This window comes from Phodopus roborovskii, unplaced genomic scaffold (assembly GCF_943737965.1).
Source record: "Phodopus roborovskii unplaced genomic scaffold, PHOROB, whole genome shotgun sequence".
NCBI classification, from domain to species: Eukaryota; Metazoa; Chordata; class Mammalia; order Rodentia; family Cricetidae; genus Phodopus; species Phodopus roborovskii.
In genome coordinates, this window is record NW_026126517.1 from 39,192,216 (window position 1) to 39,211,116 (window position 18,901).

General features: G+C 41.6%; 1 protein-coding gene across 1 annotated transcript; it reads right to left on the minus strand.

The window, feature by feature from the left end:
* Nucleotides 1-1,647: 1,647 nt before the first annotated feature.
* Nucleotides 1,648-18,685, minus strand: Fem1b (fem-1 homolog B). The gene is made up of 2 exons (XM_051197708.1): nucleotides 18,013-18,685; nucleotides 1,648-5,514 (listed from the first exon to the last, which is right to left on the minus strand). The coding sequence occupies exons 1-2, from the start codon at nucleotides 18,258-18,260 to the stop codon at nucleotides 3,879-3,881; spliced, it is 1,884 nt and encodes a 627-aa protein (XP_051053665.1). The 5' UTR covers nucleotides 18,261-18,685; the 3' UTR covers nucleotides 1,648-3,878.
* Between the last annotated feature and the right edge of the window lie 216 nt (nucleotides 18,686-18,901).

Consider the following 18,901-nt stretch of genomic DNA (forward strand, 5'->3'; position numbering starts at 1 on the left):
TTGGTTAAGGCCAGATTTTATTCCCCAGCTATGTACCTCTGTAAAGAATGGTTAGGAAAGCTGACAGGGAAGGCCCCTTCATCTTTTCTCCTCTACCAATTACTGAGCAACAACAACAAAAAAAAGCCATGCACACATTTTACAACACCCAATAAGAAAGGGATACAAAACCTGTCGGTTTCCTTCCTTGCAGGCTTGCATCCTCATGCCTTCATTTTTCTGATGAAGCCATTCATCCCATGATTCACCCCTAAAGGAAAGCTGACAGTAATTTAGTAGTAGTCACCCCTGCAACACATCAAAGATATAGTCCCCATAACCATCAAGCCACTGCCCCTTCCCAATACACTAACACAAAGGTACACTCCACAGACCTAGGACTAGAGACCACATTTACTTTACATCTGTAAAAGTCAATGTATCAGCACTGTCACTGGAGGATTTTGTTCCAGATCCCAGGGTTGGGAAAGGGATGTTGTATGCCCTGTCCCATCTCAAGGTTTGGGAAGGTCTACCAGAAACGTCTAAGGAAGCCCCTCGGTGTATGTACATAGTGAGGGGTTGTCAAATGATATCCAGAAAGGAGCTGTGCACTTTCAAAGTGAGAGTGACCACAGCTTAGAATCTGGACTGAAATCAGTTCACAGAGCAAAAGGCAGAGTTGAAGGTTTTACTTCTCCCTATTAATGTTGCAGGAAGTCTTGTCAGTGAGAAGGGTGCGCTCCTGAGCGCACTGGCATCTGGGTAGCTGATAAAGAACACTTCAGATTTTTATAACTCTGTCATAATAAAGCATAGACACTTTCATCCACCTACTCAAGAGTCCAATCACTGGCCGCTTCTCAACCAGCAAAGGACAAAAACTCTCTGCTCTGACTGCCCTATTCCAAGAAGGAAGCTCTTCCGCTTGGATTATGCAAAGCAGTCTGATTTCAAAGAGCTCCCTCAACTAAGAAAAATGCTGTTAACTGCTCTCTGAACTTGAATTTTCAGAAACACTTGTCTAATACAGTGTTGTCTTTAGGGAGGCATTGCTCCCAAATTATAGTTTATGTTAGTCAAACAATGCTGTCATATTTAAAGTCCTCACAATCACCATTTATCAACTATTAGTATAATGAGATCAAAACCCATCTCAGAAACTAGCAAAACCAAAGCCTGGCAGATAAGCCAGATGCTGTTGGGTTTGCATGTTTAAAGTTCCCACAGTGGGGAACCTTTGGATGGTTGGGCTGTGAGAGCAATCAGGGTGGACTGTAAAAAGCCGTGGTGTCAGAATCAGTTACCCCTTCTTCAGCAAGGGGATGGGTTTGCTGCCAACACCAAGTGTTCAAGTTCTAACTGCATAAAAAGTGGAAAGCACCCTCCTGCACTCCTGGCTCATCCAAATTTATGTGACAATTTACACGACAGAGAAGTGTTCTGAGAAATCACTAACACTGCCAAGAGTTGCAATTCAAAACATGATTCTACCAATAACAAACATCAAATGACAAACATGGCTGCAGGAGACAGCCCAGTGAGCTAGCTACAAAGCTACCACCGTCTACACCTATTTTTCTTCAAAAACAGAAGTTTATGGAACATTTGGCTGAGCTTATTTTTAAAGAATTCTACCAAAAACAATGGAAAAACCAGGCATGAAGATCACTTCTTCCAATAATGGCTTTATACAGGTGTTCCCCAATGCAAATCTGGAGTGACATTAGACACAGAATTAGACCCTCAGCCAGAGTGCACAATGTACAACTACAGTTTAAACAAATCTAGCCAGTTTCCCACCAGCATGGTTCAGTTTGCTCCACCTTCATCAGCACTGTCTTCCCCCCTTCCAAGCTGTCCTCAAATTCTATCTCTGAATATGCACATATTATCATTATCCTCATATATAAATAATATCTAGAACAGTGTTGGTCCTGGGTAGTGAAGGGGAAAAATGTTTTTAAAACATGCACATTATCTGATATTTTAAGTTTGGGTGCTTAAAAACCACATACATTAAAAAACGGAACCAACTGAGTACTAAGTGTCACAGCTATTCCTCACTGTCCATATTGGGCCTTAGAGTCCAAAAAGGAAAGACATGACCTGAACCTGGGCAGAGGGAGGACTGACTCACCTGTGCAGTGTGTCATCTCTTCCAGGCCACTGAGAGCTGCCAGAGCAAGGTGAGACATGAGTCATTGAGTCATGTCAGGAGGGTGACAGAAGTTCCCAAATTAGGGTCATTCCAACACCTCCCTTTAAGCCATCGTTCCTTGTAAACTCTCAAGTTAGGAAAATAGAAATATATTACCATGAAAGAATTCACCATCAAACACTCCTAACTGAAGCAAGAACACACACAAAGCACAGCTACAGCAAGTGTCTCACACCCTTGGAGCAGGAAGTTTCTCAAATCTCTCTTGCCCTACCAGGTATTTCATTTTGTGGGATATCTCTGTTAAGGCCCTAGGTGCTGCTTTTGGCTTGGTCATTTTTTATGCTGCTCCAACTGCAACCTTTCTCATATATTTTAAAAAGCAATATCCACAGGTAAAATGTTTGTGAAATCTTACAAGTTGTTTAAAGTTTATATCCAATGTTGCATCATGACAAGAAGGAAAACAAGAAGCTGTGGGCCTCCACTTAGGGTGCCATGCACTAGGGGTAGCTCAGGCATTCATTTGGCACTAGAGAAAAATTACAGGAACAACTAGTTTTACTTTCATTATCATTCCCAGAAGCAAATGTTCCTTAACTTGAATTTCTGTGATGCTTAAGGGAAATATCACAGAATACTCAACAACTGAAATGTTGCTGATAAAAGAAAGCAAAAAACAAAGACCTCAGCCTACAGTAGAATAGTCTGCAGCTCTGAGACATACCTTCTATGTGGCATTTAGAATCATTTTCCTCATCAAATACTTCATTTCCTATACCCTACTCCTGGTTTTCCTATATCTCACAATGGACTAAGTAAAAAACAACAGAAGTATGTCCTTGTTCATCTTACACCTAACAGGGAGACAGAAATAAATGCCCTCTGGAAAGGCAGTTACCTATTTTAAAGATACAACATAAGAGGAAAGGTCTAAAAGGGGACGAAATAGAATATCAGCTATACTACGACAATGTTTCATAATACAGCGTGCTCCTTATTTAAGTCTGTGAGCCAAAAATCAAATGCCTGACTGCAATTTAGATCCATCATCAAAACAGAGACAGGAAGAACTCAAGGCTAGGGGTAGAGTCTAGCAATGTCCATAAGGTTGAGCTAAGATTGCCAGTTAAAGACACTACCCAACATAATGCAATTATTTCCATGAATTCAACTTTCCAACAATAACTGCACATAATTTCCAGATTAATCAGTAGCTAAGTGTTTCGAGTCCTCCTGGTGTAAAAATGTGCTGTATCACTCTGCACACACAGTGAGAGTGAGAGCCATCCACGCAGGGCAGGAGCATCTCCCATTGCTCTCAGGGTTCCTTTTTAGTTCATTTTCTTCATGAAATCCTCAAAACTGCTGCACAGATGACATGCTGACACACCAGCTTAATAGAAATACTTTTGTAGGCAGCTGTTTAAAACATCATCAATTTTAAATCACAAATGCCCCGTATTACACAAAATATCTTACATTCATTCCTTTAAAAAAAAAAAAGAAAAAGAAACAAAGAAATGTCCAAACACCTTCCAGTTACACCTGAACAGTGCTGCTCTGTTTAGTGTGCTGAAATCAATACATGAGACAAGAGCCAAACGGAACCAAGGATGGATGGGCTGAAAGGGTAGTGGAAAGAAAAGGACAATTTATGAACACATACTTCTATTGTCTGTGATTAAAGTCCTTTACTTTTTAGCACCACATTAAACGATTTTACACATCCAGTCACTTAATGAAATCCAACAAACTCTTCAAGAGTCCGGGGGATCTGGTCTTGGTAGTTAATGTCATTAGCCCGAACTGCTCGGGCAGCCAGGCACTTGAGGCTCATCTTCATCTGAGTTTTAAGTAGTATTTCAGACACCCCAGTCGTACTTTTGTCTAGTGGAGTCTTATTCTGCTTGTTTGTCATGTCAGTGTGAGCGCCGGCCTCCACAAGGCTGATGATGATGGAGTGCAAGGTCAGAAAGTCACTGATGGGCCTGTTGTACTGGACGATAATGTGGAGGGCACTGTTCCCTTCATTGTCCACGGCATTCACCTCAGCACCACAGTCCAGCAGGAGCTTCGTGACCAGTGCGTTGGGAAAGCTGCAGACATCATTGGTGTGAAAATCATCGACTGGTGTGTTTGAGTTGACAGCCAGGTGTAGCAAGGTGAAACCTTCCCGTGTTCTGGGGTCCAAGTGAATCAGGTTGTAGATCTGCTTGTTAATTCTGCACTGGTCTTCTTCACTACACTGTGTCTTGGTGGAGATGCACACCAGGTACAGAAAAGTATAGAGGTTACACTCGTAGTTGTCCATGGCACTGTGGACATCAGCATCGGAGATATTTTTAACTCTGTTCATGCTCTGCTCTATTTCCAAAACACTGCATCTCAGAACACATTCTATGTCTGGGGCCTTCACAGCTTCATTGAGGTGTATCATCTGTGAGAAGACTTGAGCAAATCGAAGCAGATCCTTGTGGGTATTCCTATTACCTTTCTGCCTGAGGTGTAGTGCATGAAGCCACAACTTGATGCACTGCTCGAACTCCATGTTATCAGCATAGACAGCCCCTCTGTAAATGATAGGATGGGAAACATCAATGTTGTCAGCACCTAAAATCCGTTCCCGCACTATAAGGCCCTCCATGTGAAGAGCATCTCTGTCTTGCCGAATGGACTCCAGTTCCTGGGGGTTCCTACACTCAGTTCTGTTGCCATAAGCATGGATGGGTGGGAGAACCTCTTTTTCAAGAATGTTGTCACCATCTTGAAACCTCTCCAACATGGCTAAATATAAATAGTGGTATGTCTTCATGATGTCATAGTTCTCACGGTCATTTGCAAAGGAGGCACCCAAAAGCTCCAAGGCTTCAATCCGACTTCTGCGGTCACAATCGGCATGAGAGAGCAACAGTTCAACAACATCAGCTTTACAGCTTTCGGCAGCTACCTTCAACGGTGTCATACCATGGCCGTTCACCACTATTGCAGCTCGCCATTTTATCAGCTCTTTCACAATGTCAATGTGACCAGCTTCGGCTGCAAAGTGCAATGCTGTAGCTCCACAGTGTGCTTTAGCATTGGGATCAGCGCGCTGTTCTAAAAGGTATCTGACCACATCAGTGTGCCCCTTATATGCTGCGATCATCAGGCAGGTGTTGTCATACTTGTTGGCAATGCTGATATTGGCATTATTTTCAACCAAATATTTCACAATGTCCAGTCTGCCATCAAAGCATGCTGCCCGCAGTGGGGTTGAGTTAGTGACTGTGGTGTGGTTCACATTGGCTCCATGGCTGACAAGAAGTTTAACAACTTCAAAATGTCCAGCTCCTGCAGCACACCAAAGAGCAGTGGCACCATCAATGACATACCTGCATACAGAGAGAACAATCAATCAGACAATGGGCTCACAGGCCCTGACATATTTAAAAGGGTACATTCACAGACACTAGTTGAAATTCTACTCTCCCAAACATTAATAAAGTATCAGTATGGGTAGAAATAAAAACAAGTAATTTAAGCAAAGCAATTTATACTAGCATGAAATCAATAAAGCTATTTTACTTTTATTTCTAAAGTTCATTTTTTAAAATCTAAAGAATACTCTCTACTGACAACAATACACTTCAAAAAACACAAGAGGGGCTGGGGCCAGGTGTGGTGGTGCACACCTTTGATCCCAGTGCTCAGGAGGCAGAGCAGATGAGTTCCAGATGAGCCTGGTCTACAAAGTGAGTTCCAGGATAGCCAAAGATACACAGAGAAACCACCTTAACACACACACACACACACACACACACACACACTCATTCTCATTTTCTTTCTCTTTTTCTTTTTCTCTCTCTCCCTCTCCCCTTCTCCTTTCTCCCCCCTCCCCTCTCCCTCTCCCTCTCTCTCTCTCTCAGCTGAGGAGATGGTACAGTAGGGAAAGTACTTGCTGTGCAAGCATGAGGGCCTGAGTTCAAATCTGCAGACTACACTCAGTGCCAAGAGAGCGGCAAGTGTCTATTATCCCAATGTTACTACTGTGAGATGGGAGGTAGACAGGAGAATCCCCAGAAACTTATGGGCCAGCTAGTCAGGTATACACAGCATCAAACAACAAAGTAACCCGTCTCAAGGAAAAAGGTGAGGACAAATACCAAGGCACATACAGATACACAACCAAAAAAGATTTATCTCCAAAAATATTTACGTTATGACTCATAACAGTAGCAAAATATGAAGCAATGAAAATAATGTTAAGGTTGGGGGTCACTACAACATAAGCAACTGTATTAAAGGGTCTTAGCATTAAGAAGGCTGAGAATCACTACCCTAAGATTACCTGAGCTACAGCAACAAGAATGAACAATCACTGGTCCATTAAATACAGACAGCTGGCCAGGTGGTGGTGGCGCTCATCTTTAATCCCAGCACTTGGGAGGCAAAGGCAGGTGGATCTCTGTGAATTCGAAGCCAACCTGGCCTATAGATCCAGTTCCAAGAGAGCCCCCAAAGCTACAGAGAAACCCTGTTTCAAACAACAAACAAACAAAAAATATAGACAGCTGTATATTGCTTTCCTTTGGGAAAGGTATTGGATGGTAGGATACACATGAAGACTTACTAAATATGCTAAGCATGTAAATATAATGCTGTATAAATAAATATGCTTTTTTAGCATGCAACATAAAGTTAAGACATGTGTGTATATTGTACTATGCGTCTGTATATATTCCTAAAATAAACAATTATGGGATAGCAAGAGCAGGAAACACTAGCATTTGGAAATCACCCAAGTACCTCCCTGACTTAAGATTGTGGACACTGAAGCTTTGGTTACCAACTACTCAGGGCCTCTGCTACAAGCAGGGTTGCAGCCTCTACAAAGTTAGGTTCTTCTGACAAATCCAACCTTTACCACTTTCCCCCAATCTTCTTTTCCTAATTTTAATACTACTGATAATGGTTTCATGGAACCTAAAAAGATTTTTGCTAAAGATATTTGGAATTACTGTGCTAGAACAATAAGTATACTCGGCAATGTTAGGGTAGAATGCTGACCAAATAATTATCCCCTACAACTAAGCACACCAAAAATCTTTTAATGAGCTTCTCACTACACAACCTTATGTTGCAATGTAGGCCAAATTACAACTCCCACAAAGTGAGAGGGTGCAACAGCCATAATGCCTTTCCAAAAGTTAGGTATTAGTTACCACAGCAGCAAGGATGCCTCCCTGTCTCTTCTAAATTCCAGCTCTTATGAAAGAGACTCAATTCTTGGCAATGGCAGGTTACCCTGCTCTTCTGCCTTCTACCAGGAACAACAGCACTCTGCTCTGCAGGATGAGGCCCTCGATGGACAACCCCATCACCCTTCACTTGACTGTCCCAGCATCCATGATATGGGAAATAAATTGCCACTCTAAGACTCACCTAATCTTAGATATTCTGTTATAGCATAGCAGCACAAAATGAACTAACTATGACTTAGAAAACCAGCTGGGCATGGTGGCAGATAAGGCTAGCCTGGTCTACAAAGTGCATTCTAGGATAGCTAGGGCAAACAATAAACAAAAATACTTATAAAAACATAAATTAGCTCCAGTTAACACCACAAAAACAATATCACCTATCCTGTTTCTAAAAAATTAGACTTATTAGCCAGAAGTAATGGTACATAATACATACCTTTGACCCCAGCAATCAGGAGACAGAGGCAGGTGGATCTGATTTCAAGACCAGCCAGGGCTACATAGTATATGCGTGCATGTAGTTGTACCCCAATATGTGTGTATGTGTAATATACAGGCACAGATGCCACTGCATCTGTGAGAGGACAACTTGAGGGAGTTCGTTCTTTCCTTCCACCATGTGAGTCCCAAAGATGGAACAAAAAAATGAGGTCTGGTCACAGTGATCTTTACTGGCTGAGCTATCACAGGACCCTGTATTTGTTTTTGATACAATGTGTTAATAAAGACTGAAAAAAGTCCTTTTGAAATTGAAACAAGTGTTGATGTACAATGTTTCCTTTCCGTTGGTATTTTTTATGCTATTCAAAGGCCTTTGGAGTATTTGGTCCTATGTAAACATACTAGTTACCTATCGGCAGGATGGGCATGATAACAGTATCTACCACATAGGGCAATTAGCAAGTTATTGTGAAGACTGAGCTATATTGCATACTAAGTAGTTAGTACAGCACTAGAGATATTGAAGTACTTTATGTGAACAATCTGATATAAATCAGCTATTTTTTTTTAAAGTCAGCCGTATCTCTTTAAGTCTACACAGCTTAGATAGGACTACAAACCCAGTAAAATTCAAATTAAAAAAAATTAATTTATACTTATTTTATATGTATGTATATTTGTGTTCATATAGCACAACATGCAGGTGGAAGTCAGAGAACAATCTGTGGGAGTTGGTTCTCCCTCCTCCCAGTTAGGTGGCTCTGCAATTGAACTTGGTGGCAAGTACTTTTATCTAATGAGCCATCTCGCCAGCCGTGAATCTTGAGTGTACATCTATGAACTCATTTTCTGATCCAGGTGTAAAACATTATGGCCAACCTAAATGTTGTCCTTGTTCCTTTTCCTAGTCAGTTCCTCCCTAGATCATCTGCCTGCATATGAACTTCCTATTAATGAATCCATGCAGCACACTCATTCATACTTGGCTTTTTTCACTATTTATGAGAATCTTCCATGTAGTTGGACGCATCAGCAATTTCTTCTTTAATTCTATATAACATTTTATTGTATGAATGTTCTATAGTTTATTTTGGTTTTGTTTTGTTTTTGTTTTTTTGGGTTTTTTTGTTTGTTTGTTTGTTTTTCTGAGAGACAGGGTTTCTCTCTGCAGGTTTCTCTCTGCAGCCCTGGCTGTCCTGAAACTCTGTAGACCAGGTTGGCCTTGAACTCAGAGATCTGTCAGCCTCTGCCTCCTGAGTGCTGGTATTAAAGACCACATTACTTCCCAGTTCTCTACAGTTTAGTTATACATTGTGTTCTTAGTGGCCATTTTGGTTGTTTCCAAGGATTGACTTTTATAAATAAAGTTATTCTTAACATTCTGTTTTGTTTCTGTTTGGGACAGAGTCTCAATATGTAGTCCTGGATATATCCTGGAACTCACAGAGATCTACCTGCCTCTGCCTCCTGAGTACAGAAATTAAAGGTGTGCATCACCATTGTCTGGTGTCTATGATCTTTTAAAAAAAAATTTTTATTTTTTACATTTGTTTGGGAGGGAAAGGAAAGCATGTATCAAGGTCAGAGGACAACTCTCAGGAATCAATTCTCTCCTTCCACTGGATAGTTTCATGGGACTGGACTCAGGTTGTCAGGCTTGGAGGCAAGCACTTTTACCCACTAAGCCATCTTGTCAACCCTAAGGTAGGCTGAGAAAGCCAGAGACTGGGGGTTTGGGGTGGGGTGAATGGAGAGAGGGAGGAAAATAAAGTCTCTAAAATATTTGCTCTTTAACTTTTAATTTATTATTTATGTGTATTTTGCTTAATATATGTGTATACCACATCAGATCCCCTGGAACTGAAGTTACAAGTGGTTGTGAGCCTCTATGTAGTACTGGAAATTACACCCATCTTTCCAGGACCGTGTAAGATAACAAAGGCTGACTTTCTCCCATACTAATTGCTCCAGCACTGCTTATTTAGAGAGTGTATCTCCTACCAGAATTTCACTGGGATTTTTCTTTCCTTCCATGGACTTGAACCCAGGGTTTCATGCACCTTAGACAAGCATTCTACCACCAAATACATTCCCAGTCCCTCTGGAGCCTTTTTCATTAGCCAATGACACCAACTGAATTTATTTCTGAAATGTTATCTTGATATATACTTTATCCTTGCATCAGTGACACACTTAATTATGGTAATTTCTTACTTTTTCTTTAAAATTATCTTAGTTACATTTCTACATACTTTTAGGATTGGCCTGCCAGTTTTTACACACGTGCATATACATGTAGCCTGCTAGGAATATGATTAGGTTAACAGCAAATGTATAGAGATCCCTTTGGTGGAATATTCACACTCTGAGGCTATTGAGACTTCTAAACCATGAACTTGGAGTCTTTATGTTTGCTACCTTAGAGATATTTTGTAATTTTCAGTGCAGAAGTCTTAAAAAGCGTATGTCTTGTACATTTTTCCTTTGATTTACTACTAGAAAGTGATTATTTTATAACAGTATTACAAATGGTATGTTATGACAATGAAAAAATTTGTAACTGATTCTGTATATTAAATGAAGTTTAACTATACTAATTTTAATTGGACACCTGTTTAAAGGGACAATTGGCAATCATGAAGCTATTCTTATCTAACATTTCGCTAACTCTTCACACTCCTTTTTCCTTTCGGTGATTTTTCTATACTAGGCTAGCCTAGAAATTGCTGTGTAGCTCAGATTGGCCCCAAACTGGCAGTCCTCCTGCCTTAGCCTCTCAAGTATTGGGATTACAAATATGCACCATTATGGCTGGTCCTGATTAAATCCTCAGTTTACAAACAAATAATGCAAATAAAAGTGATATTTTAAGCTGGGTATTGTGACATATGCTTAAATGGGAGTTGGAGGCAGAAAGATCACAAGTTTGAGGTCAGTCTTTGCTGTATAGAAAGCCAGTATTCCCTTCTCCCCCCCCAAAAAAAAAAAAAAAAAAAAAAAAAGAACAAAATTCATTTGCTTTATTTCATTTTTGAGATAGGGTCTCACTATGTAGCTGCTGGCTGGCCTGGAACTTACTATGCTCCAGGACTCAGCTGGCCTGTCTGTGCCTCCCAAGTGAAAAAAGGTAATATTTTAATTGCTACAGTTAAAAATAGCCTATGTAAAGGACCTATTTTAATGTAACACTTCTAGAGATTTAAATAGCTTATATTTGTATTCCTAGCAAATAATAATTTCATCTTTTTAAAACCAGTATGTAGGTCTATGGATGCAGCTCAGTTGTAAAGTGTTTGCAGAGCATGTGCAAGGCCCTAGGTTTAACCTCTAGCACCAACAGCTTCCTACTTCTCATATACAAACACTAAAAAGCAATAGCTCCACTAGCCAGTGCAAGGACACATTGTAGCTAACCATGTTAATATCAACATCTATTAACCATATATTTTTTTAATTACAATGTACTTATTTGTGTCTGGGAAAGAGTGTGTGTGTGTGTGTTTGTCTCTCTATGTGTATATGTGTGTGTCTGTCTCTGTATGTGTGTGTGTCTGTGTGTTTTCTCCCCACCTCCAACCACTATATGAGTACAAGTATCCACAAATGCCAGAAGAGGATGTCAAATTCCTTGGAGCTGAGTTACAAGTGGTTCAGTCACTTCATGTAGATTCTGGGAACCAAACCCCAGTAATTTGAAGAGTAATACAAGCTCTTAGCAGCTGAGCCATCTGTCCAGCACCCTCTTTTAAGCATTAGGGGAAGGAAATGAAACAAAAAACAACTATAATAGTTTCCTGACCTCAAATTTCCAATAATCTATGGTGAAAGGGTAAAAATTAAATTTCAGGTACATATGTACTTCACTTGAAATTTTTTTGAAAATTATTATTAAATTTTATCTTTAGTTTTTTGAGGCAAGGTCTTGGAGCTGTCTTAGAGCTCACTATGTAGACCAGATTGGCCTCGAACTCAGAGATCCTCCTGCCTCTATGTCCTGAGTGCTTGGATTAAAGCATTATTATTATATTTTAATTACTTAGTGTGTATATGCACACCCATGCACATCAGGACATGAATGTGGAGATCAAAGGACACTTGCAAGAACTGATTCTCTCCTTCTACCTTGTGAGTTCCAAGGATTAAACTCAAGTCCTCAGGCTTGGTGATAAGCACCCTTCCCCCTTAAGCCATCTTGTTAGCCCTTTACTTTTTATAATGGAAAGTATTTGGTCATTTTACTCTTTTCCCTGGGATAATCTGGTAATTTCCATTTTTTCCTTTATTCACATAGAAATGTGACAGGAATTACAGAATAATTCCAATAACCTACTCTTTTGTTTCTTGTTTTGCATTTGCATGTATGTATAGTGTACATATATCCTATACAACCCTAAAACAAAAACACCATATTTTTAACAGAAGATAAAGCTATAATAAAATTAATGCACCATTTACTAAGTTCCCATGAAAGAAACACTGTAGAACAATGATCTTGGAGCTGGTGAGATGGCTCAGTCAGTAAAAACACCTGACACACAACCCTCTCAACTAAGTTCAAGTCCTGGAACCCACATTTAAATTAGTTATTAATAACTGGCCAAAAAGTGGTGGCACACACCTTTAATCCCAGCACTCAAAGAAGCAGAGGCAAGCAGATCTCTACTGAGTTTGAGGTCAGCCTGGTCTACAGAGTGAGTTCCAGGACAGCCAGGGGGGATACACAATGAAACCCTGTCTCGAAAAACAAAAACCAAAATAAAACAAATATTAACTATTAAATAATTATTAATAATTTAAAAAGCAAGATTCAGGGGCTCACATCTGTAATTCCAGCCCCAGCACTGCTAAAGCAAAATGGGAGGTTAGAACAAGAGCCTGCATCCCCAACTCTACGACAAAAAAAAAAAAAAAAAAAAAAAAAAAAAAAACTGAGAGACCTTACCCTCAAAAATAAAGCAAACAGAACATAAATAAACCTGTTTACAAACTGATCTTTCTAGTCTTGATACAAAATTTTAATGCAAATCTCTACTATATTTTTATCCTTTAATAAACAATAATCTGATCAATCCAACAATGGCACCCACGAAGCACTGAGATTTTACAGGTGAGAGGGTGTTTCTACCATTCATTTCCTGGTTCAGGCACTGGGAATGAAATGAAAACTCATTAGATATGCATGATCAGTGCCTTAACTAAAGTCCTGGAAATCATTCTCAAGACCAATGGCCAATCGAGCTCCCTGCCAATTTTTTGTAAGCAAAGTTGATGGAGGATGTGACTCTCTTGCCTTTCCTTTCACTAGACATTTATTGGGTGTTCATTCTAGCACTGGCTTGGAAAAGAACACTCAACAAAAGACTTCAGCATTCTCCCACCTTGTGTCTTCCCCACCCATGTCTCACTAAACCTGCTCAAGAACAAGTGGTTCCCAAACTCTGGCACAAAGGAGTCAGCCCTCAGAACCTAAGTCAGCACAATTCTTCCACAGCTGCAAGAGCTTTCCTTTGTTCTGTTCCCTTTCTGTAGCTCTTCTTTACTCACCTTTGCCAACTCCAGTGTCCACATGCTGAGCCATAAGCAAAATATCAAATATTATTCCAAAAACTATGAACAAGGAATCAAATTATTAACAAAAGGCTTAATCTAGGTGGTGATCCCTTACTTCTAGAGCAGTGGTTCTCAACCTTCCTAATACTGAGACCCTGTAGGTACTCATGTTGTGGTGACCCCAACCACAAAAGTATTTTTTTATTGCTACTTAACTGTAATTTTGCTACTATTATGAATCATGATGCAAATACCTGATATGCAACCCCTTTAAAGAGGTCACAGGCAGAGAACCACTGATCTAGAGCCTAGCCTATGAATCCACTTTGGTTTCCTAAGAGATTATAAAAGCTTTAGGTAGAACATAGTGTGACGGTTTGTCAACTACAAGGATCAGGACCTATCTAGGAGATGAGCCTCCAGGCACACCTGTGAGAGAGGGATTATTGAGCCTCCAGGCATGTCTAATAGGAATTATATTGATTTAGGAAGATTGAGGTAAAATGATCCACACTGAAAGCAGGCAGCACCATGCCTAGCATGGTCCTGGAATGTATAAAAAGGAAAACAGTGAGCTGAGCACCAGCATCCATCATTCTGCTTCCTGAATATGGATGTGATAGGACAGATGCTTCAAGTTGCTACTACCTTGACATCTCCATGATGGATCCTTGAACTGTGAGTGGAAATAAAAATCTTTCTTCCTTGAGCTCCTTTTGTCAGAATATTTTATCATAGCAATATGAAAAAAAAAAAAAAAAACTAAGACATACAGACTTAAAAAACAACAAAAGCAAGTAAACAAACAAAAAACCCTAAAGTGGGCATGGCAACACATACCTGTAAGTAATCCCAGCACCAGGGAGGACTTAAGTTTTAAGCCAACTTGGGCTATATAACAAGTCCCTAATTCAAAAGTAAATATAACAACACAAATAATTGTTATGTGTTTGTCTCTCTTACACAAATAAATATACACACAAAACACAGCATATGGAACCTGTCATTACACGGACACTGCTGTGCAAGATGAAACTAAAATGAGATATGTTACAGCAAAGTTACCAAGCAAACACCTGAAACTTTAAAGACTATATTTAGTAAACAACAGGATAAATGAACGACCTTTCCTAAAACTTGTGAAGATGTATATAAATACCTACAAATTAGAAACATTAAATCTACTTCAGTATACATGAAGAGCCTTATTGGCTCCCACCTGGTCATGGGTATCAAATGCCAACAAAATCTAAAGGAAGACAGTAACTTTTCAAAATCCAGCCCAAGGGTGGGGACATAGGAAATTGGTAGAGCACCTTTGTAACTGTGCCCAGTGCCATAAAAATTGTTTTTAAAAACAAAAACTAGGCTGAGCACGGTGGTGTTTGCTTTTGATCCAATATTAGGAGGCAGATCTCTGTGCAAGGCCAGCTTGATCAATATAGCAAGCTCCAGGCCAGCCAAGGCTATACAGTGAGATCCTGTCTCAAAAAAAAAAAAAAAAGAAAGAAAGAAACAAAGAAAAAGAAAAAAAGAAAGACAGAAAGAAAGAGAAGAAAAAAAAAAAGGCTAAGAACTAAAGATATGGCACAATAACAGCACATAACTGTTCTTGAAGAAACCCAGAGTTCTGGTCTTAGGACCCACCTTGGACAGCTCACAACCATTTATTTGCAAAGCAACTCCAGCTCCAGAGGACCTGATGCCTTCTTCTGGATTTTTCAGGCACCTTCACTCACATGGTCATGACCCCATACAGACATAACTAAAAACAAATCCTTAAAAAAGCTAGCCTTTAATACATGAGCTTCATATTGTTACCAGCACTCTGGCTAGCAGCCTCTAAATGACTGAAATTAGGGAAGTGAAAAAACCATCACATGTATAAATCACCAACTTTTCCTGGTTCTCAAATGTCAAAATCTCTGAAATAAACTACAATCATCTCAAACTTGAGAGTCAGAAGGATGAACTTCAACCCTTCTCTTTTATTAACTGTACACTTGTCAAAAGTAAAAATCTTCTAATTTTTTTCTCCACAAAATATGACTCAGGATTGAACCTACTACAGGGATTTAAAGAATAAAACATCAAGCTACTTTAATACAACAGCTCTTAGCCATAACAATCCACAGGCTAATAAACATAGATTCTAGGCGCCTCCTCTGGCAAAACTGCAAATGGTGGCAATACTTAGGCTGCAGTTTCACTAGTCTCCCTCAGTTTTTGTTATGAATAACATGAAAACCTGATCTCTCCATCCTCCCAGTACCCTATACTCTCAAGTGATTTCTCCATTCTCCCAGTACCCCACACTCTCAGTTGATCTCTGCATCCCAATATCCCATATTCTCTCCCTCAACTGATCCCTGCATCTCCCCTGGACCTCATATCCTTTCTCAATTGATCTCTGCCATCTTCCCAGTATCCCATACTCTTTCTAAATCTAGCTTAGATCTCTTCTTGCAATAAGTACTGAAGCATTGAAGGATACCAGACTGTTATCTTCTCTTCATGTCCCACTGTTCTTTAAAGTCCAGCTCAAATACTACCTCCTCTGTAAAGCCTTTATTCTCCACCACCACAAAGATGAGCACTTCCTCTTCCTCTGTTCTCCCTCAGCAGCCTCAAAGACTCCTCCTATAAGCCTAAATGGCAGGGCATCTGCAATTACTCATATTTGACACACACCCCCAGCCAAACTGTCAGCCTCTACTGTGAAAATTTTGTAGTCTCATTTGTCTCTGAATACAGATCCTTATCAAAAGCCTGGCACATAGTAGGTGTCTGACATCTGTCTGCTTTAGAGCTCCCTAGTCTCACTAGTTTGTGCAGAATGGTGACAAGATACTCAGATACATAGGTTCACAACTGCATTTTCAGTCATTTCAGGAATTAGGGGGAGGGGTACTTGTTTGTTTTTAGTTTTGGGGGTGTTGTTTTGTCAACAGGGTCTATGTATCTCTGGCTGGCCTGTTAACTCACTTTACATACCAAGATCTCCTTAAATTACATGACTGTCCTGCCTCCCAAGTATTGGGATTACAGGCATACATAACCACAGTTGGTATTAGGTTTTTAATTATCACCTCAAAACAGCTTTCTCTTTGATGATCCAAGAAGATAGCATTATCCAGAATGTTTCTAAATTCTTAAGAGAACTAATCACTTCCCTACCCAGAGCTCAGCAAGGTCCTATTGAAGGGATTCACTCCTAACTTAGTAGACACAGGTGGGGCCACCAAGCTTCACTCCTCTAGGTAAGGAAGGCTGTGAGATGCTGGAAATTTCCAGGACACAGAAACAAAGGGGGGAAACAAAAAATGAATCAGGTTGCCATCTTTGCTCAACACCACCTTCCTACTATCTACAGTAGGACCAAATATAAGTCACGACCCAGGGCTGGCATTTCATTAGACTATAATAGTCCAAATCATTTCCCTCTCATTTAAAACAGAACCAAAAGCTTTTATTGTTTGGGGGGGGGGAGCAACCAGAATTTAAAATTACCTTAGTCATCTTAAAACAAAGAAAAAAATGTTTTAAAGCCCATACCTATAATGCTAGCATTTAAGAAGCTAACGCAGATTGGGGGAGTCCAGGCCAGCCCGGGCTATGTAGCAAGACCTGGTTTTGAAAAATAGAATTAGTAAAGAAAGAGAAAGAAGAGCAGGAAGAAAGACAAAGATAGATGGATGGATAGACAGATAGATAAATACATACAGCTTTTCAAAAAGGTTTTGGTCAGGCAATTTTTACTAACCAAAACGTAATTCCATCTATTTCAAAAGAAGAAAATGCTAAAATATTAATAGCTTATTTACTTGGGGATCAACAAAAATCAATGTAATCAACAAAGCAAACTCTGCACGCAGTTGTAATGTGCCAATCATTCCATAATCCTTCAGACATGACGATTCTGCTATCTTGTACGATTAACCTCAAAGGAAAAAATTTAACTAGAATAGTAATTTTTGAATGATATTAAGTGTTCATGAAGCCTTCCCACCACAGCACCTCATAACATGTAATTTAACAATGGCGTCACTGCTACACCAGGTCCAGAGCCACCTGTGCAGCCAAAAATACCGGCCAGCAATGTAGGAGAGTCAAAATCATGTCTAGAGATGCCCGGCTGCATGACGAAATCAAGGGTCTGCATCTACTACTCGTTCTAGGGGCTTATTTCGAGAGAAAGCCCTAGAGATCTGCTTGAAGGTCGATCCGACCACACCGGGGTAAAAACATGGAGATGCTCAATAAAGCACCAGAAGGTCTTCAATTTTAATTGCTGATGTCGTTAATTTTCCATCTCGGTTAAAACGACAGTGCTGACAGAAAGGTATTAAAAACCTAGAGAAGCAGCCACCACTCCGACCCTGTGTGTTCGCTGACTAATGGAGAAGACTATAGATCTCAAGACCCAGGGTGTGGCTACCACCTACAGGGGGAATAGGGTAGGAGCGGATCAGAAAAGACAGCAAAAACATAGCCTTGGAAGAAGAGGTGGGCATCAATGGGGGCTGAAGGGGGTATGAAAAGGAGAAGTGAGTCCACACATAAAGACGTGGGGGGGGGGATCTAGGACTTGAGAGGTCCGCGCGCGTCCGAGGGAGGCTGGAGTTGGGATGTACCTACCCGTCGAAGCGGACGGTGCCAGTCTGCTGGGTCTGCACACGGTAGTGTTCTAACAGCAAGCGCACCACCTTGGCGTGCCCATTGCGGGCTGCGATGATGAGGGGTGTGGAGCGCTGTCCTCCCTGCTGACTGACATAGCCCAGCAGGTAGCGGATATCGCTTTCCGACCGGTTAAGGAGCAAGGCAGCCAGAGTGAGCACCTTGCCCTCGCTGGCCGCCTTGTACACATACCCAGCCAGGCCTTCCATGGCCGCCGCCAACTCCAACACCCGTTTGGTCGCCACCGCTGCTGCTGCCTTGCGCCCCCGGAGGCCGCGTCCGCCAGCACTTCAGACCCGGGCCCTCACAGCCCATTCAACAGGGCGCCGCCGCCGCCGCGCCCAGGCAGCAGCGCGACCCAGCGAGGGCGGAGACACAGAGGTGGCTGAGCGCCGCCGGGGGCACAACTGTGACCCGGCCCGGGCGAGGAGGAGGACGGTCAGGGCCGCCCCCGAGGCCCCAGGCACCGGCCCTGGGCCGAGGAGATCTCCATGGCGGCCGCCGCCCCGGGCCTCAGGCCGCCTCCTTCCTGCGGGCTGCGACAGGCGCGCGCCCGAGCTACGGGTCGCCGCTGGGGTCTCGAGAGGCCCACGCGCGCCCCGGATAGCGAGCGATGTGCGCGCTTGCCTAGCGCTCGACCGGAGGGCCCGGAACGGCCTTCGCTTCGCCCCTCGCTGTAGGAAAACCGCGGGCACTCGCCCACCAGCAGTCCGAAGTGGCGAGAGGCGAGGAGGGCTGCCGCGAGCTGCTCGTGGGTGTTCGCGGAACGCTCCGGCAGAACCGGCCCCGGAACTTAGGGCGAGAGGAAGGCAGCCTCCGCAGAGGGCCGAAGGGAGGGAGGGAAGGAGGG